This window comes from Eptesicus fuscus, chromosome 6 (genome assembly GCF_027574615.1).
Source record: "Eptesicus fuscus isolate TK198812 chromosome 6, DD_ASM_mEF_20220401, whole genome shotgun sequence".
NCBI lineage: Eukaryota > Metazoa > Chordata > Mammalia > Chiroptera > Vespertilionidae > Eptesicus > Eptesicus fuscus.
This window is the reverse complement of record NC_072478.1, coordinates 80978223-81000401: the sequence shown is the minus strand read 5'-3', so window position 1 is coordinate 81000401 and position 22179 is coordinate 80978223. Positions and strand designations below refer to the sequence as shown.

The 22179-nt window shown below is 39.7% G+C and overlaps 1 protein-coding gene across 6 annotated transcripts; it reads right to left on the bottom strand.

Moving 5' to 3' along the window:
- Positions 1–352: 352 nt before the first annotated feature.
- Positions 353–21777, bottom strand: RNF14 (ring finger protein 14). 6 transcript variants are annotated; one of them, XM_028146542.2, is made up of 9 exons: positions 21385–21777; positions 17821–17993; positions 16200–16369; positions 14544–14695; positions 11249–11776; positions 9434–9662; positions 6251–6423; positions 4445–4575; positions 353–2908 (listed from the first exon to the last, which is right to left on the bottom strand). In XM_028146542.2, exons 3-9 carry the CDS (start codon positions 16351–16353, stop codon positions 2848–2850), a joined length of 1428 nt encoding a protein of 475 aa, XP_028002343.1. In that variant the 5' UTR covers positions 16354–16369; positions 17821–17993; positions 21385–21777; the 3' UTR covers positions 353–2847. The 6 variants fall into 6 exon arrangements, with proteins under 6 accessions (XP_028002343.1, XP_054573962.1, XP_028002352.1 ...); XM_054717987.1 differs by lacking the exon at positions 21385–21777 and adding an exon at positions 21112–21375; XM_028146551.2 differs by lacking the exon at positions 17821–17993.
- Between the last annotated feature and the right edge of the window lie 402 nt (positions 21778–22179).

Below are 22179 nucleotides of genomic sequence, written 5' to 3'. Positions count from 1 at the left end.
TTGGTAATACTCCTGTTTCTGCCTTGCTGCTATTATTAGACTAGAGGCCCGGTGGACAAAATTCGTTCGTGGGGAGAGGGGGGTCCCTCAGCCTGGCCTGCACCCTCTCGCAGTCCAGGACCCCTCGCTCCTTACTGCCCGCCTGCTTGCTACTCCTTACTGCTTGGATAGCTATTCCTTAGCACTGCTGCCACCGCCACTGCACTCACCAGCTGTGAGCCCGGCTTCTGGCTGAGCGGCGCTCCTCCTGTGGGAGCACACTGACCATCAGGGTGCAGTTCCTGCATTAAGTGTCTGCCCCCAGGTGGTCAGTGCGCATAATAGCGAACCAGTAGTTCCACTGTTCAGTCGATTTGCATATTAGGGTTTTATTATCTAGGATGTCATTCTACTCATCAATGTGTATAACAGACTATAATGAAACACAATAAGGAAAATTAAAATACCAGACATAAAATGCTACTAGTCTTAACCATTTACTCAATTTTTATAACATGGCAACTGCTGCCACCTGCTGGTGATGCTTATGGCAAAATTACTACTTCGTGGGATTGCCAAAATTTTTTAATTCCCTTCCAAAGCAGGCAGCCACATGAATGGCTTTATGATTACCATATCTGATTAATTCTCTTAACAACAAAAAAAATGTAAGTATATTAATGTCTAATGTAAACTAGAACCCGCTATAACTAAAAAATGACCTTGCTGTTAATGCTATAGGTCTGGGAATGTGGCCACCAAGTCTTTTCTCTATCATTCTTAACAGGAAGGGATGTGTATTTAAAGTATATTTATTTTAAGTTAAAAACATTACTTAAAAAAATAAGTGGGACAAGATGCATCTCAACTGACAAAGGCAGGCTCTTAAATTTGTTCAAGCACAAGCTTAAAATGTCACAAAACCTCTATTTTGACTTAAAAAGTCATTCAGTAACTTATTTTCATTTATCAGTTCTACATCCAAACCTTTTACATAAAATCAAGAGATGTGGCTTCTTCAAACTAGTTTTGGGCAGGATGAACTGACAGTCTGCAAAGGGACCCTCTGCTCTCTCACTCTCACCAAAAGGACTCATGAGGTTCATGTCAATTTATGGTAAATCTCTGTCCACTTGTAAAAATGGCCTTCATGAAATTAAATTATGTACAATACTCCTCTGTTCATGTACTTTCTTGATATACCAATCTTTAACAAGGTAATTATTTCTAGGGCACTCAGGGGGTTACCCCAATTTTCATTATACTCAGAGACAAAAGTACTCTACCCAAAACTTCACCATCTTAAAGATAGCTCATAACTCATGCCTCAAAAATAAAACTTTACAAACTTTGGCAACAGAACACTTATCAGCAACTCTGCTATAATTATAAGACAATTTTAAATTATTTTTATTTTTAAGATTAAGCATCCTCATTGACAATCCAGAAATAGTCTCTGCTGACTCTTTGGATACACACACATAAAATGGTTAAAAATGATTCCCCAATTTTCGGTGACAAGGTAGGAAAAAAGAACATTTTCATAGCTGCAGTTGAATTCTGCCCTTTTTCAAAAAAATCTTATTTTGCTACCAAACCACTCACCAAACCAAAAGGAAAGACAATTTTTCAAAAAGCCAACAAAACCCTGAAATAGGGATCTAGGCAAGCCAAAATTATCCTCCAAAACAGTGCTGTTGCAAAAAATAGGTGGGAAACCAAAATCCCAAAGCACATTAGAGAAGACCTATAAAAAGAATTTAGAAAGTTAGGACTGAACTACAGTAGTGTGGAGTTCAAAAAGCACATAATTGGAAGCTCAGCTTGTTCAGCTTGGGAATGAATATATTAGGCTTTCTCTTATTCCAGCAATAGAAATAAAAATATGAGCTGATGGAGTTGATATTAAAATTGTCCTTACCAACAGAAGGCTGGGTGAGGGTAAAAGAGAGAATGTAGAATGAAAGGTGGCAAAGACAAGTTGTTTTGAATTTAGGCTCTACTGCTCAGGAAAGCTGAACAGCACTGAAATTCTTCTGAGCCAGTGTCATTAAATAATAGACTTGACTCAAAATCAGTGAACTATACATCACCTGGTATATCTGTGACCTACATTGTTTGTGGTATTAAAGAATATTTTTTAAATTATAAATTTCTATTCTTAAAAGCAGTATCAGGTGACCCACATTATTTGTGGTATTATAGAATATTTTTTAAATCATAAATTTCTATTCTGTAAAGCAGTATCAGGTGACCCACATTATTTGTGGTATTATATAATATTTTTTAAATTATAAATTTCTATTCTGAAAAGCAGTAGACCAAAATGGCACTGGGCCATCCAATCAGCTATAAAGGGCTCCCTCCAAAAAGAACTTAGCAAAAATTTAGGTTGGAAGGAATGTAACATGGAGTAAGATCAGGCTCTTGGTACAATTTTAATAAGGCTTCTAACCACCCAGCCGTAAGGAGACTCCCACAGAAGTTTAAAGGGATGCTTCTCAGAGATAAAAGGGTCTATAAGTTGAACTCTTGACCCCTTCTCCTTACTTAAAGCTTGGGGAAGAAAATAAATATTTAAATTTTTAACTATTCAGAGTTTTGGGAATACGGTAATATTTAATATGCCTTAGTTTTCATTTTATGAACCTTTGGCTTGTAATTTTCTCCATTATGTTACACTGAAAAATGTATGAATGTGCCTTAGTCAGTAGTGCCACATGAAAATGTAAACCTCGTTCTCCTCATATTCTACATTGGAAGAGTGAATGAATGGTAACCCGAAATATCCTGCAAAGTTACTTTGTATACTCAGCAAAAGATTAGGGCAAACCATTTCACTTCCACATCTGGAGCAGTAGGAATGAACTAGTCTTCTTCAATCTCATCTTCCCAGATATCTTCATCAACATCCACAGCATAGAACAACCTGGAAGCATATAATAAGGTACAATGTTAAAAGCTTGGAAGAAACTATAATTTATCTTGTCTCAAAAATACTTTTTGTACTCCTCAGATAACATCTTTATCTTTTCCTCTCCTTTAATCTTCCACTGAGGACTAAAATATGGGTCCCTCTGAACAGTTGCCTTAAAGCTTATTAGAATAGCCCTTTTAGGATCCAGACAAACTCTCTAGGGCCAAGGATAAATAATGGAAGATGGGTATCACAAAACTGATACTCAATGCACACAATATGTGGAATAAGCCAAGATTAGGGAAATCAAGCAACCTACAAGTTGAACTCTTTTGAGACACTATAACTCTATTACATGCTAATTACTCCATTCTCTCTATCTTCATGGTCCATGCATTCTCCATTTTTAGTATGTTTTATAGTTACCAACTTGTCTTCCTTCCCTTATGTTAACCTCTCCCTCTTCCTTCCTCTCTGAAATCAATAAAAATATATTTTTAAAGAAGAAATAGACGTTTAAAAAAGAGACTTAAGAGACAGAACCAAATAAAATGACTGAACTTGATTAGATCCTGTTTCAATAAAAACAACTTTAAAAGGTATTTTTAGGGATAACTGGAAGGTTTTTAATAAGTTTATTAGCTGATAATACGCCATTGTCTTTCATTTGTTTGAGACTTTTAGTTTATTTTTTTGAGAGAGAGGAAGGGAGAGGGAGAGAAACATTGATGTGAGAATGAAACTTCCATGCTCCATGCTGGGGAGCAAGCCTACAACCTGAGCATGTGCCCCGACTGGGAAGTGAACCAGCAATCTTTCAGTGCAGGGGATGACACCCAACCAACTGAGCCACACGTACAGGTCTCATTAATTTTTTTTAAGTATTGTTATGTAGAAAAATTTTCTTAGGCCATACACATGGAAGCATTTAGAGATGAAGTATCATATCTCCAACTTAGAGTCAAGTACTTCAGCAAAAAAGTTAGAGAACAAACATTAGAAATTTTTAATTGAAAAATAAGAGAAAACAGGTCAAGCCAGTGCGGTACAGTGGTTGAGCATCAATCCATGAACCAAAAGGTCATCAGTTCAATTCCCAGTCAGGGCACATGCCAGATTTCTAGCTCCATCCCCAGAAGTGGGTATACAGGAGGCAGCCAATAGATGTTTCACTCTCACATCTAAGTTTCTCTCTCCCTTCCTCTCTCTAAAAATCAATAAAAACACATTTAAAAAAAAAGAATATGGCAAAACACTATCAATTATTAATTTTGGTGGACGTTATCCTACTATTCAGTCTTATCCTTTCAACTTTTCTATTTGAAAATTTTCACTATAAAAAGTTGAGGACAAAAAAAGAAAATTCCCAGGTAGCGTATTTTCATCATAAACCTCATTTCGAAGAAAATAATATAAAAATTCATGTATGTGGGAAGTGTGTAAGAGAATTCTCTAATAAGCAAAGCACTAAGTCAAACACTGGATCTGTGGTCTGCAAATCAAGGGCCAAAAACTGCTGCTGAGCTAGGGAATTGTGTGTGTACGTACCGGTTAAAACACAGGGAAGCAGGATCAGTGAAATGTTTATAGGGGTTTGCTCTAGAGAGAGAACCCATGCAAATCCAACAGAAATACTGCATACAACCAGTACATGTCATCTTGTTACATCCATCTAATTTCTGGTGGGAAAGACAGAAAGGGGAAAATATCAAGGCTGTAAAAGCAAAAGAGAAATGCACATGCCAAAAAAGACTCAGTATAACCTTCTCCTAGTCCCTTTCCTCATACAGAGCTGAACACTATGGTAGGTAACACATTGATAGCTAGTTAATGCCAACTCTTGCATTACAAGTGAAATAGAAATATTTAGCAGGCTTTCCTACAACTAGATACTTAGCAAGTTTTCTTCTGATAAACTCGATACAAACCAAATGTTATTGTACAGGGAAAATGTAGTTAGATTAATTAAAATGTTTGGATTTAATATATGTGATTTTAAACTTTTTACATATATCTAAAAAACATTTGGTATCAAGTCCTCCACTTTATCATAGGGCTGAGACATCAGAAGTAGTTAAATTGGTTAAATAGAATGTCAGTTTCCTTAATGGAGTATTAGGGAATGACCACCAGGTTCAGTTCAGATAGACAGCAGTACCCCCTTATCTGCAGTTTTGCTACCCATGCTCAACCCATGGTCCAAAAATACAGGGTGGGGCAAAAATAGGTTTACAGTTGTGAGTATGCAAAACAGTTTATTCTTGTATTATTCATTAATTATTGTATTTTCCATAGGAACAACTGTAAACCTACTTTTGCCCCACCCTGTATTATATGGAAAACTTCAGAAATAAACAATTCATATGTTTTACATTGTACACCATTCTGAGTAGAGATGAAATCTTGCACCATCTCAACCAGGGCGTGAATCTTTCCTTCCCAATAGCCTGTTTCCATATTGCCGCACTCATATTCAAGTAACCATAATCTAACACTACGACACAATCCTATATTATGCACCTCATTTTGTATCACTGCACATCAGTACAGTAATATATTTTGATGGAAAAAGATCACATTCACATAACTTTTATTATAGTATATTATAATCATTCTATTTTATTAGTTATTCTTGTTAATCTATTACTGTGCCTAATTCATAAATTAAACATCATGGGCATGTATGTATGTTTTGGAAAAATACATAGTTCATATAGGGTTTAGTATCATCCTCAGGCATCTATTGGAGTCTTGGAACATATCCCCCACAGATACGAGAGGATTACTGTGATGGATTGAAACAGTAGAATCAAATACAAAGATATATTTCCATTTTAAAACATATTAAGATTTTTGTCAAGAAGCAATAGCTTTATATACCGTATTTTCCGGCGTATAAAACGACTGGGTGTATAGAAGATTTTCCTGGGTTAAAAAGTCGTCTTATACGCCAGAAAATATGGTACTTTGGCTCAGACTGAAGGGAAAATGTCCCCATTTCTTAAGCATATACTTGTTAAACAGGTGTGTTCAATTCTAGGATAAAAAGTTCTGAGAAGTCAGGCTTGATTTTTTTTAAATCATAGATGAGTTAAGAGATGACTGTGGCTCTAGTATGGCCTCCTCATAACCCATTCAATTTTAAGTGGGGGGGAAGATATAGTGTGAGAACAACTGTCACTGTATGAAAGCACTTTGAAAAGGGACATTGACATACATTTAAAATTAATGACAATATTAAGTTGTGAATTTGCAACTTCCAAGTAAGAGGGTTAAATACCAAAATGTGTTTTCTTAGTCATAAAATAAATAGGCTTCTTGAGACGATCGTAACATGCCTGCGAGTCTGTTTACCTCTATGGGAGTCCCACAATTTGGGCAGTTCTTTGAGTTCTTTTCTAGCCACTCTTTACTTTCCATTTCTTCCAGTGCCTTCTGAATCACCCTCTTACCATACCTCTGTTCCAGAAATCTTTTATTGTCCTCATCTGCTTGCAGGTACTCATTTTGTAAGTCTATTAATTTCTCTAGAAAGTGAAATGGAAAATTAACTTTTATATAACTTTGCAATGCTGATTAAAAACTATTAAAATGGCTATAACCTTTGACTATTCAATAATGCTACCTCTGGGACTTTATCATAAGAAAATAATTCAAAGTAAAGTTATATGCATGGAAATGCACATAACAATGGCAAACAAATTAAATGTCCAAGGAAGTAATTATGTGTGAAGGAGCCATTTATGACATAACTAGTAGCCCTGCACACGAATCCATGCACCAGTAGCTCTATGTGGGGCCTGGCCGCTCTGCGCCCGCTGCCCAGAGGCTCTCTGCGGCCAAGAGGCCTATCCGCGACCGGGCACGGAATGCTTGCCTCGTTGCCGCAGTGGCAAAGCAAGCCTTCCACCAGGCTGCTCATGCTGCCTGCTCTCAGTGGCCACCCCCAGGGACTGAGGGACTCTGGTGGGGCTGAGAGGACTGGGCGCCGCCATCTTGTGGCTTTGGGCGCCGCATTTTTGTGACGGAGTGATGGTTAATTTGCCTATTACCCTTTTATTAGGTAGGATACTGTTATTAAAAACTATAGTTAGGATGGCTACAGCTCAATTAAAATACTCATTACAGAATCCAGAAAAAAGGGTATTTAGGTTATGACTAGGTAAAGTTAGACATGCACAAATAACAAAGAACAAAAAAGGAATCCTCCAACTGGAAAAGTTGGATTTGCTAAAGGTGGTAGAATAACAGGTTATCTTTTTCCTTTGATTTTGACTTACTAATGTTGATATGTTTGTACAACTAGTAGTGTACAGTTAAGGGTTGACTTATCTAAAAAACGCAAAGGTTGAAACAGACACTGATTTTCCACTACCTCAACATCATTCACCATCTATATATATAAAAGCCTAATCGACAGGCCGACTGGCCAACAGGCTGATAGCTATGATACGCACTGACCACCAGGAGGCAGACGCTCAATGCAGGAGCTACCGAGCAACAGAAACTTTGCAGAGTGCCCTCTCGCACCCCGGGAACCTTCGGGTTGTCAGACTGTCGGGCAAGGGACCCACCAGTGCACAAATCCATGCACCAGGCCCCTAGTTTGATAATAACAAGGTTTACCAAATAAACAAAAGCACCTTTGGCTTAAGGGCAAAGACTGTTTAATTTGGTATATTAAAAAAATGCCAGTGAATAAAATTTACCAACCACAGCTACTAAAAAGTTCCTCCTGACACCTTTCCCCTTGATACTTTTCAATCTGATCCCTATTTATCACTTAAATGAATAAGCAGCCATTCTCAAAGCCTTTACTTATACACCAAAGTCCTTTGTTCATAATCCTATTACCTTAATTTTTCAACAGGATCAAGTAAAGACTCTCAACAATGTTAGTTATTTTGTGTTCCTAGGCTTATTAAGGACAAAGGTTATTGCTCTAATGTTCTCAAAATAATAAAAATGCTAGTATTTCATATATTTTTATATGGTAAAATCTAGTATCTATAAATATATAGATAGATAGAATCAGATGCCAAATTTTACTGAAGCCCCTAAGTCTAACTTTGATTCTTTCCTCAAATGCTGTGAAATACGTGAAATGTACTTTAGCCTCTCAATGCTAAGGTTACAGAAATCTAAGAAATGGCTTATAATTATGCTGTGGTGAGTTCTTCAACCCATCTACTGAGCCACTACAAGACTCTGCTCTAGGTACTGGCAGCACCTACTCATTCTCCTCAGGGTACTTTCTTGGAGATAATAACACTCTAACAGAGCCAACTAGTAACTATAATAATAATAACTGCATTAATAGTTACCACTTTGCCCTAGCTGGTTTGGCTCAGTGGATAGAACATCGGCCTGTGGGTTCAAGTCCAGTCAAGGGCACCAAAATAAATAAATAAATAAATAAATAAATAAATAAATAAAAATAGTTACCACTTTGCCTTTCACACGTACTGGCCCACTGTTCTCAAATTATCTATGGCGAAGGACTAGTTTTTCTTCTCTACTCTGTCAAGGACCAATACTTTTATTTATTTTTTAAAATGTATTTTTATTGATTTCAGATAGGAAGGGAGAGGGAAAGAGATAGAAACATCAATGATGAGAGAGAATCATTGATCAACTGCCTCCTGCAAGCCCAGGGCATGTGCCCTGACTGGTAATCAAACCATGACTTCCTGGTTTATAGGTCGATGCTCAGCCACTAAGTCACACCAGTTGGGCAAGGACCCATACTTTTGAAAAATGCAATCAAATTAATTTCTTCCTTACAATAACCCTATGAAGTAGCTATTATCATCATCCTTGTTAGTTTGAGAAAGACTAAGTCACCAGAGGCCAGTTAAATCTATGTCAAGGACCTGCCTTCTCAATCCTCATCTAGATCAGAAATGGCAAACCGATTCCGCATCGTGTGTCTACTTCAATAGAGGACGGCTTTCTGAAGTGCTGTGCTGTGATCAGGAAGATTCTGAGGCTCCCTGAGCTCAGTGAGAAAGCACCTGATGACTGATCAGACATATGTGCCATGGAAACAAGAGTGACAGCTATGCATCTGCCAGCCAGAACAGACAGTATTTCACGTTCATAGATAAAAATGACCTTGCCATTCCTTCCCTGGACTGTTATCCCCTGATATCTACTATGACTTGTTTCCTTAATTCCTCCAAGTCTTTACTCAAACCACTTTGCCAGTGAGGCTTCCCCTGGCTTTCCAAAGTAAAATCCCAAGCTCCTTTCCCTTCAGAACATTTCATATCCTATCTCTGCTTTATTTTTTTTTCCTCCTTAGCACTTTCTACCATCTGATATTTTTATATATGTTGTTTGCCTGTCTCCTCCATTAAAATGTAAGTTTCATGAAGGCATTTCATCACTAATATATACACCGAAGCTAGGGCAGTATCTAACACAAAAGTTTCTGTTGAATAAATACTTCCAAATGGAAAACTGAAGTGATAAGTTATGGGGTTTTTTGGTGGGGGGATAGGGGATAAGAGAACTGAGTTCACAGTTACAACTTACCTGCAGTGAGCTTACATGGAGAGACGCCATGGTAGGTCAATCTGCATAAGGTACAGAAGGCAAAATTGCAGCTGGAGCAGATGCCCATGGTACAGCCAGGCTCCTGCATCACAGGCAATTGGCAGCATGGACGGGGGCAGTACACCACATCTGCCATCAGGTCCAAGGTAGACTGGAGAAGAAGCCGATCATAACGGGCAAATAACTCTGCTTCTACTAGCTCTTTGACCTGGAGTAAAATATTTTAAAACACAGAGGTTTGACAATTTCCCAACCAGTTCTGTTCCTGAGGATATACTTAGGCTGCTGGGGCAAATCAGATGCATATAAATTAAACCCCTCTACCTCACTTCAAGATCAAAACAAGCCCAGCTGCTGTGGCTCAGTGGTTGAATGTTGACCAATGAACCAGGGGTCACGGTTTGATTCCTGGTCAGGGAACATGCCTAGGTTGTGGGCTCAATCCCCAGTAGGAGGCGTGCAGGAGCCAGCCTATGAATGATTCTCTCTCATCACTGATGTTTCTATCTCTCTCTCTCCCTCTCCCTTCCTTCCTCTCTGAAATCAATAAAAATATATTTAAAAAAAAAAAAAAAAAGATCTAACCAAGTATGGCAAGTCTGTATCTTGACTGAGATGGTGGTTACATGGATCTACACATTTGTCAAAAATAAGCAAACTGGCCCTGGCCAGGTAGCTCAGTTGGTTAGAGCCCTGATACATTAAGGTCGCAGGTTTGATCTCTGGTCAGGGCACATACAAGAATCAACCAACAAATGCATAAATAACTGGAACAACAAATTGATGTTCGCTCTCTCTAAAAATACCTTTAAAAAACACACTAAGCAAACTGTACACTTTAAATAGGTACATTTATGCCTTCATAAATTTGATTTTTTAAAATCACACCAAGCAGGCTGTCCTTATGTTACAGTCTATAAATGACTCAGTTAACCATTCCAACAGTTATCCCCTTCAGATCCCAACCTCACACAAAGACAGGCAGTGATTCTCCAAGGTCAATGGCATTCTAGTAAATATACAAAGTAAGTCACCAGAATTTCTTTACACCTTTTCAACATTCATCCCTGCTGAGGACTGCCCATTCTGAGGCCAACAAAGAAAGCATTTATGTATGCTTAAATGGTAAAGACCATAGCATTCTTTTTTTTTTTTTTTAATTCTCACCCGAGGAGTGAGGATATTTTTTTCCATTGATTTTTAGAGATGGTAGAAGGGAGGGAGAGAGAGAGATAGATAGGAGAGAGAGAGAAAAACATCGATGTGAGAGACACACATCAATTGGTTGCCTCCCATGTGTGCCCCGACCAGGGGTAAGGATTGAATCTGCAACCCAGGTACATGTGTGCAGGCTGACGCTCCAATCACTGAGTAACGCCAGCCAGGGCAAGGCCATAGCATTCTTTTTTTTTTTAACTCCTTCTTTTAATTTAAAAAAATATATATTTGTATTGATTTCACAGAGGAATGGGAGGGAGAGATACAAACATCAATGACGAGAGAACGTCATTGAATTGCTGCCTCCTACGTGCCCCATACTAGGGATCGAGCCCACAACCTGGGTATGTGCCCTTACCAGGAATCAAACCCTGACTTCCTGGTTCATAGGTCAAAGCTCAACCTCCGAGCCATGCAGGCTAGGCAAGACCATAGTATTATTGATGGACACAGTGAAACAACTTGTGGGCTGGCTCCGAGACCTCAGAATGCCCTGATGAGCCCTAGCAAGGAAGTTCCTGAGAAGATGTCTCCCTTTGTCAAATAAAATTAGGATGCAACTGTCGGTAAAGTTACCTGACCAGGAGTAGCCACTGAAGGGCACTTGGGTTCTGGGCAGTTGAGGCATTGAACTTGGCCATCTTTGATCTGGATTTCAAAGTAGTCCTTCAGACAAGCTTTGCAGTACACATGCCTGCACTCCAAGAAGTGCATGCATTCACTACCCAGCTTCTCACAGAAACAGATATTGCACAGGAACAATTTACTATTAAAGCATTTTATCTGCTGAGCTTGATCAAAGTCCAAGATTTCCTGGATCAGATTGGACAATGATTCCACATCCTGCACGGCTCTCTCATCCACAACTTCCTCTTGGTCTACAGCAGATCCAGCTGCTCCTCTACAATCTAGCTCTGTGTTGCCAGAGGCCTGAGCCGTCCTTCTCTGCAATTTTTTCTGAGAACCAATCTTGAGCTCGAAAGGAGAGACAATATTCAGGTACCCTAGGGTCTCTTCCTTAAGAAACTGCATCCAGGCAAACAGGACCACATTGCCACGATGTTCTTCCCACAAGTTGTCTAAGTGCTTGCAGAGAGCAGACAGCTAGGAGAAAACACACGAGGATGCAGGTGAGTTTGGAAAGATCATGATGCCTTCAACTCCTGTTTTCCCTTGAAACTTTAAGTTAGGCTCTCACACGTCCTAAAATGATTTTTTTTCACTGCTGTGATAAACTGTGCTATAAAACAGCACCAATATTCTTATCGGATCACTTCTTAAATTATTCAGCAACATGAGCCATAGTAGAAGACAAAGTCAGAAGCTAGAGGAAGTACCATGAAAACAAGAGAGATGGTATGACTGCACAACATGTAGAACTAGGTTTACATAGGCACCGCTGCATGGAGGACTTTCTGTTCTTTAACTGTCCTTTGTGTTAATATTGCTATAGACCTCTTGTAGGAGAAAGAGATCCAGTTCTAAAATTAACTGTTCCTATTCCTGTCGAGCCTTAGCCCTATAGATACCCTGCAATAATGGTTAGAAAGAGAACAGTTTAAAGGTTTTAAAATTAATTCTTCCAAGTCCTATCAAAATGTCAACTCATGAAAAGATCAGTAACAGGATCCAACCTCGGAGTCCTTGTTACTCAGATTTACAAGCTGGTTTTAACTAAGCAATCTCGGCTTATACCAGAACCTGTTTAATGGAGGCAGACAGACTGATATTGAACCTGGACATGATTACAAGCCTGCAATGTGGTTTGGCTGCCATAGGGAAAATTCACACTTTCTAAGGTAAGCAACCAAAGTTTAAACTATTTCAACTTTTCTACCTTAGAAGTAGTCTGTTTTATTTGAATGACCAATATAAGAGGACTCTCTATTAGAAATGTGAAATATTTGTAAGCAGAACTCAGGAATTACAAGCAGGTTTTCTTTTTAGGCAAACATAAAAAAAATTAAGTCTTCCAGATGCAAATCAATTTTGTAAATTTAAATAACAAGTGAACAAGGACTACATTTTCTGTTCCTTGCTGCTCACTCAACCCTACACAGGCATAAACTTAAACCACTAGTGATTTTCCACATTTACATGAATATGCTTATAAGATCGACCACACTTTTTAGAAACCTGTTGAAAGCTGTAAAATGGAGTAAACACTAACACTAAAAGGGAAGCTTTGAGTTCTGTTTGAGCCAAATCCAATGAAGAAGCCATTCTCCTCTATCCTCTTTTCTTCTCCAGCCCCTTCTCAAAAGAGGCATCGGGGATATACATACATGTGAGAAAGGGGAGATAGAAAGAGGAAAAGGAAAAAGAGAGATTGTGCATGTATATATATTGGGGGAGGAAAAATGGAAAATTCAAGAAAATTAAGCCTAGTTCCCTTCTATTTACCAACCCCAATTCAGTGAAAGACAGGTCCATGCGTCAACTTCACTATCAACAGGTGAAATTCATAATGCCAAGGAATCAGGGCCCAGCAACAAACAAGAACTGAACCAAGACGGAGTATAAGAGACGAGTTAAATGTCAATTATATACACAAAATTTTTATTTGATAGAAAATCCTACTGTAATTTTAGCTATATAACATAAAATAATGAACAACTCTCTTCGCCCACACCCTCCAAAGCTAGCATTAAGTAGATTCTATTTGACTGAATCTGAAACTACAGCCACACACCCTATTAATCTGTCTTTGTGTGGTTACACACGCATGGATATAAAGTATCAGGAGTTCTCTTGAGAAATGGGACTATAAATATCTAAATAATTTAGTCAACTATCAGTGATCTAAATGTCAAATAGCCTTTAATATTGGGAAGTGGGCAAATAATTCACTGTCTAGCATGTATTGCCTCTGGCACAGCTATTAGAATGTAAGGTAATACTCCTTTTTATTCTATGTGTATTATCTTTTTTAAGTTTAATTTTGTTTTTAAACCTCAATTTTAAGCTCAATTTTATAAAAGCACTCTTATCTAAAGATTAGACTATTGGGACAAGGAGAAGAGAGGAACTGAAAAATACATGATCAAAAAGGAAAGACTGACAAGCTGCTCCTTAAGGTCAATAACTCTGACAGCTTTTGTCTTAATATACATCAATCTATCAATCTTCATCATGACTTCTAGAAAAGTAGCTGCTATTGATCCATTATCTATCCCAGAACACTCTATATTAGCTTCAAGTCATATTTATGTCTCAATCACGAGTTAAGGTTGTTACTAGAAAAGGTTATATAATCGGGAGGAAATTACTGTTCATAATATAAAGTCTCAAGCCTTCAATAGCTATCTACAGGAATCATATACATTTCTATTTTTGTGTAATCATACGGATGTGAGAGACCAGCCAACAATTATTTGTTCCTATTATTCAGAGCTTTAAAAATAAAAGCACTTATTATGTTTATTTAAGAAATGTGTTTATTCTAACTATATTAGATCAATTTTAGTCCTCCTAATTACAATTAAATCTTTCTTTTAAGGAATGAATAAGAAACTAAGAAAAAAAGAGTAATTCCAACATCTAAGGAAAATGAAGAGGAACTTATAGTTTCATCATAATTCAGAGTAAGTGGGAAAATAGCAAAAAAAGAAAAGAAACAATATACTTGATTAGAAATTACTCCTATTGCAATGCATAATGATTAATAATTTTAATTACTGCCATTCCTTTCTAAAGCACCAAACATTTTCAACCCATTAACATTAGGATTCATGAAGGCAAGGGGAAAAAATTACAAAATCAAAGCCATCTGTTCTCCATGCATTGAAGTCAAGATCAAGGTAGTCTTCAATTAAAGATGATTTTTTAAGTTTCTAAAAATGGATAAGAGAAATTAAGTTTCGGGTCTAACCTGAGTTGGTGACAGCCATTTGCCACTAAGTGTGAATGAAGGTGGGGAGGAGGATGGATAATCTGGTGGCAGTTCAAAGTTCAGCACAAGTGGAGGCAGAAAGCAAATGGTGTATTCAAAGCCACTATTCTGGAGACACTCATTTGAATTGCCTGAACCAAAAACAAAGATTAGAAAGGATCAGTTGGTCAATACTTGAGTGTCCATTACTGTTGAGCAGTGCTCAAGAAAGACTTAATGCTTTTGTTGAGGGGATAAAAACCCTCCCCCAAAGCACTTTCTATTTCCTAATTTTAACTTATTAGCCGCCACCTTTTAAAAAAAAAATCTTGTAAGCCCTTGAAAAATCTATTAAGCACCATGAAATTTATAATGAAGATACACAACTTATTCTTGTATACACTTTTGAGTACAATTCCTAACAGTAAAGAGCAAGTAATGCACAATGTTTTCTTTTGTTATTGTTTTACAGTAGATGATTAAAAACACAATCTAGAGAAAAGCATGTTTATTCCTGTCAAAGAGCCATGACCTACTTAGACCAGCATATATCAACTACCCATGAATCATAGTTGGGACAATTTGTTCCAACATAATGATCTCAGGCTTGAGGACAAGATACAGCACACAACACTCACAAGCAAAGTTTCATTTTACATTATCACACTTTCTTTTCTCAATGCCTTTATAATAGAAATATTTGAGAAAGTGTGCATCCAAGTCTCCTGTAAATGTTTGTATCAAATAAAGCAGTTTTTTGTTTTTCTGAAGCAAAGGGTCACAGAGTAATAGCACATCTCACATGTTTATAGTAGTTTAAATCAGCGGTCGCCAACCGGTGGTCCATGAGGTCTGAAAGGTTGGTGACCACTGGTTTAAGGAAACCTTTGGAGCAGCAGTTGCCAACTTGTGGTCCGAGGACCACTGGGTCTGAAAGGTTAGCGACCTCTGGTTTAAATGATTCTGAAAACCAAATAGTATTAACCACCACCATGGTACTTTAAAGCTTCCAAGTGTTTTCACATACATTATTTAATTTCCTCTTTTATTATCTCTATTTAATGGCCCATGAGTCGTGGCTGATAAACTGCTAGTTAGAAGATTAGGATGCATGGAATATGCAGGGTAATATCCTAAATTCAATGGTCAAAAGGTGGAATCAAACTGAAAACTGTTTACCTCCCAGTTCAATTTTCACTGAAAACAGAAACATGCACTAAATCTGTAATAATACCATTTATCACTGATGCTTAAAAACATAAGGTGATAAATAATTTAGGTTTCAAACTCATAGATACAGCGACAGACTGACAGTTGTCAGAGTGGAGAGAGGGAGGGGGGCTGGTTAAAAAAGATGAAGGGATTAAGCAGTAAAATTGATAGTTACAGAAGAGTCACAGAGATGTAGATTACAACATGGGAATATAGTTAATAACAGCAATAACTAAGTATGGGACCAACTGGGTACTTGAAGCATTGGGGGAACCACTCTCTAAAGTACATGGTATTCTAACCACTTTGCTGTACATCTGAAACTAATATAGAATAATACTAAATGTAGACTGTAATTGAAAAATAAATAATTTAGGTTTCACTAAGAAATTGAGAATAATCTTTATTTAGACAAATCAGTTTAAGAGAATATTGTTAACTAACCGCTCACAAATATCTTGAAATTTTGTGGCAAGTCCAAATAGATCCTCGTTTCTCCACCTTGGACAGACTCTGCTTTTCTAAATTCATCTCCATCATAAATACTCGCCAGGGCCAGCAATTCATCCTCCTGAGCTTCTCGATCTTCTGCCGACATTTAATTTTCTGAGGAGCTAAAGACAATTATTCAAATCAGTTAAGAATAGGAAAGGCTGAGTTTGGAAAAGTCTAGCAGCACACAAACACACATACACTAAAAATTTCCTCAGAAAAAAGTGCAAAGGATTAATCAATATTCTCACTATTCTGCTAACCTAAAATATGACAGGCATGTCTAATATTCTAGTAGCTTTGCAACAGTAACAGCCTTTTTTTCAAAAAGAATGACAGTGGTGCTTCTAACTGCTGACTTTATCAGTTAGTATGACTAATTTAGGGGGAAAGCATAATGTAAAAAAAATTTTTAAGGACAAATCCCAAATTAGTTTGGCTTGTCCACTAAACCTAGCAACATGCCCTGCCCACAAAAGAAGTCACAGTATATTTGATATACTTTTAAAAAATAAATGAATTTTTTACATCCACAGGAATCTCTAAGGCAGGTTTTCTCAACCTCAGCACTGTTGACATCGGAATAAGTAATTCTATGTTGCAGGATGCTGTCCTCTGTATAGGATGTGTAACAGTAGCCCTGGCTTCAACCCACTAGATACCAATAGCATGTCTTTCCCTCAAGAGTTGTAACAATACAAAAAAAAAAGAGTTGTAACAATCAAAAATATCTGGACACCTTAACCGGTTTGGCTGAGTGGATAAAGCGTTGTTGGCCTGAGGACTGAAGGGTCCCGGGTTCAATTCCAGTCAACGGCACATGCCCAGATTGTGGGCCACTCCCCAGTAGGGGGTATGCAGGAGGCAGCTGATTAATGATTCTCATCATTGATGTTTCTATCTCTCCCTCTCCCTTCCTCTCTGAAATCAATAAAAATATATTTAAAAAACAAAACAAAAATATCTGGACATAGCCAAATGTTCCGAAGGGGCAAAATTACTCCCAGTTTAGAACACCCTGTTCTAGAAATGTTATAGGCACAGATACTATATAAGAGAATTAGGTAACTCAGGAAGCAGCAAAGTAACATTAAATTTTGGAAATAATACCAAATTTTGTCAAATCAAGTTTAAAATTTATCATTATTTTAGGCAACACAAATATGCTACAATTAAAGTGTGAATCAATGCTTTTTAATCACAGCGACTAAAATATGCACCACAATTTCAGATGACTTAAATGTAAAAAAAAAAAATGAATGAGAATCTATGGAAATAGTTTAATCAAAACAACAACAAAAATTTACCATCCTGTCAATTAAAATATTGGGACTATAATTGCATTTGCAAATATTCTCCCTCTTAACAAAAAAAATTTTTATTGAAATGTACAAAACTAAGTTAGGACATGGCTTTTCACGTTATAAAAGGTGACACTACAAAATTTAGACAAATTCATTTAAAATAATGGCACTTTCAAAAAATAATTTTGTTCCAACATATGAAAATGGTTCTGCTTATGCTGTATCCCTATCTAAGACAATGACATGTTCCATTTGAGGTCATTTAGTACCTGTTAATAATAACAAGAAAAGAATATGAACACTGCAGTCTATTTCAGTTCAGAGTCTGGAATTCATGCAAATATCCCATTTATTCTCCAGACGGTGGAGATGAGACTGCTGAAGTTGGATAAGAGGCCAAGATGCGGAACTCATACTAGATATACTATAGAAATCCTGCCATCTACAGAAAAAAAACACAAAAGATGGTGTTAGCACCCTCCCCAAGTTTAAATTCTGAATTTCCATTATTGCCACTTAAATCAAACACAGTCGATCCTAATCTGCAGCTGCATACTACTCTCCCAGAACAGCCTGAGTCACATGGTTAAAAGGGCATTTGCATGTATCCAGCAGAGAGAGGTCTTATCTGACATTTTCAGCCCTGGGAGGAGCTGAGAAGGACCATCAAGGTAACGAGACAAGTCTTATCTTATTGACTTCAGCCCTGGGAGGAGCTGAGAAAGACGTCAAGGTCGTGAGAGGAGAGGGTATCACAAAACCTTTACAAACATCTACAGTTTTTGTTTCTCCTTTCCTCTTCTGCTGTTTCTATTCCTTCATTTCGTACCCCCCCTCCAGTTTTTCCTCTCACTGCTAATGAATTAATCCTGCAAAGGGACACTCCACATTAGGTAATTTAAGCATGACAGTAGGATATTTAAAAGCACTTACACACATGCACACAGGCAAACTTTTGTTTTAGAAACTGTTTATTTTCTGTCAACCTTATTTCCATTCTGTTAAGAGTTTGTGGAAGAACAGCTTAAGACCATTCAGTAGTTGTTCCTAACCATTCAGTGGCCTGAGCAGTGGTGGCTGCGGACCAGCCTTCAGTGGCAAGCTGAGCACTTGTCTTCAGTAGGAAACTGCTGAATAGGCAGAGGGCACCTACACGCCTTCAGACCAGTCTGCGACCTCAGGTTGAGCAGCAGTGAATTCGGGAGCTGGAACAGCCATTCACTCTGAAATGTCTCGTGGGTCACAGCCTGCTCTTTCTTTTCAATCTCTTCAGGATCTCTGTAGAAGTAAAAATCAGGCATGACCTCCCATGTGTGTTCACGGGAGGTGTTGCCATGCATGCGAAGAACTTCCCGGGCCAGCATCCACCACGAGACCCACTGAGTTAGCCCACTTGTTGTTACAAGGGATGGAAATGTCCACATAGTACAGAGGAGAGTCTATGTTACACAGAGCACTGGTGGGCAGGTTAACAGAAGACGCCTCTGTGCGAGGCTGGTGGTCAGCCCTGGGATCAGAAGTCTTGGCTCCAAAGGCTGCTTGGATGTCGTTAGCGAAGGTTCCAGGAGTGAAGTGCCCAGAAATAGGAGTGGGTCCAATGGCAGCAGCAAACTTCAGCAGAGCTCACTGGCCAGTGTTCTTGGATGATATGACACTGACATCAGCGGGGTTTTCAATGGTGACAATGGCACCAGCTGCCAGCAAAAGCTTCTCCCAGGTTCTCTTCAGATTTATGATGCAAATGTCATCACTTTGCCTTTAGTAGATGTACTGTTCCATTTGGAAGTCAAGATTGGTGCCACCTCAGTGGGTTCCTGCTGCAAAGAGTTTGAGGACATCCTCCTCCTTTATTTGCAGGAAACCAAGGGCTTTGGATATTGTGAAAGTTTCCCTTTAAATTGCGTGGGAACCAAGAGCAACGCTGTATGGGCCCCCTCAGGGTAGCGAGGAAAGGCTAAGTTCATGCTAAATACTTTAGAGCCCTAGCTGGTTTGGCTCAGTGGATAGAGCGTCAGACTGGGGACTGAAGGGTCCCAGGGTCAATTCCAGTCAGGGGCACATGCCCAGGTTGTGGCCTCCATCCCCAGTTGGGGGCATGCAGGAGGCAGCCGGTCAATGATTCTCATCATTGATGTTTCTATCTCTCTCTCCCTCTCCCTTCCTCTCTGAAATCAATAAAAATATATTAAAAAATAAAATAAAATAAACAAATAAAAAATAAATGCTTTAGAGCCAGGCTTCTGAGCTGGGAGTGAGGGTGAAGGGCCCATAGATAAGTTATGGAGAATCCTATGAACACCCCAAAATTATATGCAAAAGTATGATATGAAACCATAATTTTAAAAACAGATTCTCAGATGTATGACTCTCAAATAAGCTATAAATGAAATTCAGAATCAATTTACATTTATTGAGCACCTACTATGTACTGTATTAAGTCCTTTCAAATGACATTATTTAATTTTAAACAATTTTACCAGATGTAGTAATTAAGCTTAACATAATTAAGCTGTTTCTTCCTATTTAAATACTTACAAATGGGGTGAGAGATGAATTTATAGTTTCTGGTTTTAGGTTAGTTTGCTCCATAATGTCTGCACATTAGAGCCACCTGAGCAGTTAAATCAGATATCAGTGATCTTATGTGCAGCCAGGATTGAGATCTACTCCACGCAGTTTCCCATCAACTGTTCCTCATGATCTACCCCACCACACCCCAGCTTCTGAAGCTGCCATGGGGGTCCCAGTTCTTTAATTCAGGTCGCTGACCTACATTTCCCTTTGATTCTATCCACTTAGCCTTCCAGACCCACCTCCAAAGCCCCTAGTCTATGTAGAAATTTCTAATTAGATGTCGTGCCTGTCTAAAAATCCAGCAAACTTTTTAAATATAACTTTCCTGTGACAATGTCTGGGGGGCTGAAGCCCACCTTGCGTTACAATAGTTTGCACTTTCTCACCTACCAGACTGCATACGTTCCTTAAGGGTGAGAATCAAGTCTTTTGCGTGTGTGTATTGTTCTCAGCATCTGGCAGTGCCTTGCATTAGACACTGGAAAAAATTAGAAGTGAATTGGAGTGAGATGCAGTGTGCTGAAATGGGGAGCCAGAATCATACAGTTCAGTAACTGCTCTGCCACATCCCACTAGAAGCAAGAACATGGAGGTAGGCAAAGGGGAGGAAATGGGGACGAACACTTTGCTTGAGGTGATGCAGTGTGCAGACGATGTTTTATTGAGCTGGGCACTTGAAACCTGTATGGTTTTGTAAACCAATATCACCCCCCAATAAATTCAATTTAAAAAAATCTTATATCAATAACTCAAACACAACAATAATAACCCAAACCAGCAAGAACAGTTAATACTTGGTGAGCTCTTACCGTGTGTAAGCCCTTTAAATGCATTAACTCCTGTTAGAGTCCCACAACCCAGGAAGCAAGTCCTATCACTATTTCCATTACACAGATGAGAAAAATGGCATTTTAAGTCCTTTCCCGGCCCAAGGCCATACAGCTAATACCTAACTACATCTGGATTCAGCCCACCCTGTTTCTCACCTGTAACACAGGACCCAGAATAAATCCTGGCGCAATCAGACCAGAGAGAATTCCAGTTTAACACTAGTTTTGGCAAACTGGAAACCGCTACACCGGGGAGGGGAGCCCCTCCTCCGCGGTTCCCCTGCGGCCCAGGAAAATCTCCTCCCTCTCCCGGGCCACACCCTGGGGACTCCGGAGCTGGAGTCAGCCCGGCTCCGGAATCCGCACGCCGCCGCCGGCGTCTCCACCGCTCACCCACCAGCGTGCAGAGTCGTAGTCTGTGCGACTCACCTACACCCGGGGAGCAGGCCCAAGCCTCGCTATCTGCCCCCGCGCTGGGACACAGGGCGCAGTGCGGCCGCGTGAGGTCCCGAAGAAGCCGGGACTGGACCCTTCGGTCTTTCAGCGCCCTGGGGCGGGGCGGGGCGCGGTCTTAGCCGGGCCGGACTAGGGGCGCCCCGTCCGGTGTCTGGGGGGCTGGAGCCCACTGAGCTGCCCCGGCCCGGCCGCCCTTCTCGGTCTCGCGTGCACCGAGCGCTGGCTCCACCGTTCCTTCCGGCGAGCCTACCGTGCCGGGCCCGAAGGTTCCGCCCTCCGCCCTAGCCCGATGCCCCTTCAAGTCTCTAGCCCGACCGGTCCGGAGACGCCCGGCTCAACCTGCGCACCGCCTCTTCCGCCTCAGGAGCTGTCAGCTGAGCCAGGTGGATCCGGCTGGGGCGGCCCGGCGCGAGGACCACTCTGCGCAGCCGCGGCGGCCGCCCAGGCCCCTCGGCCGCCCCCCGCAGGCGGAAGGCTGCGCTGCAGTCGGGACCACTGCCCAGCAGAAGTGCTATGCGTGCGAAGTTGATACAAATGCAGATCTGCGACCCCGTGCCCAGCGGGCTCCTTTCAGTAGTGCTGGGATAGGGCCCGGGAATTAGAATTTTTACCAGTCCCAGAGGGGATCGCGAGGCCGCGGTGCACAGGAGGCAGACACACCGTAACAATCCTAGACTTGCTCCTCCGGGGAGACTTAAGCAAGCCTCCTCGCCCTTCTCTGATCCCAACTACCTTCTTAGAAATGCTGCCCATCTTTCTGGCACCTCC

Coding starts and splice junctions, on each gene's coding strand:
- RNF14 (XM_028146542.2), bottom strand. CDS start 16,353: ATGTCGGCAGAAGATCGAGAAGCTCAGGAGGATGAATTGCTGGCCCTG. Junction 9,663..11,248: donor CAGTGGCTACTCCTGGTCAG/GTAACTTTACCG, acceptor ATTTTACTCCAG/GTCAAAGAGCTAGTAGAAGC. Junction 6,424..9,433: donor TCCATGTAAGCTCACTGCAG/GTAAGTTGTAAC, acceptor TTCACTTTCTAG/AGAAATTAATAGACTTACAA.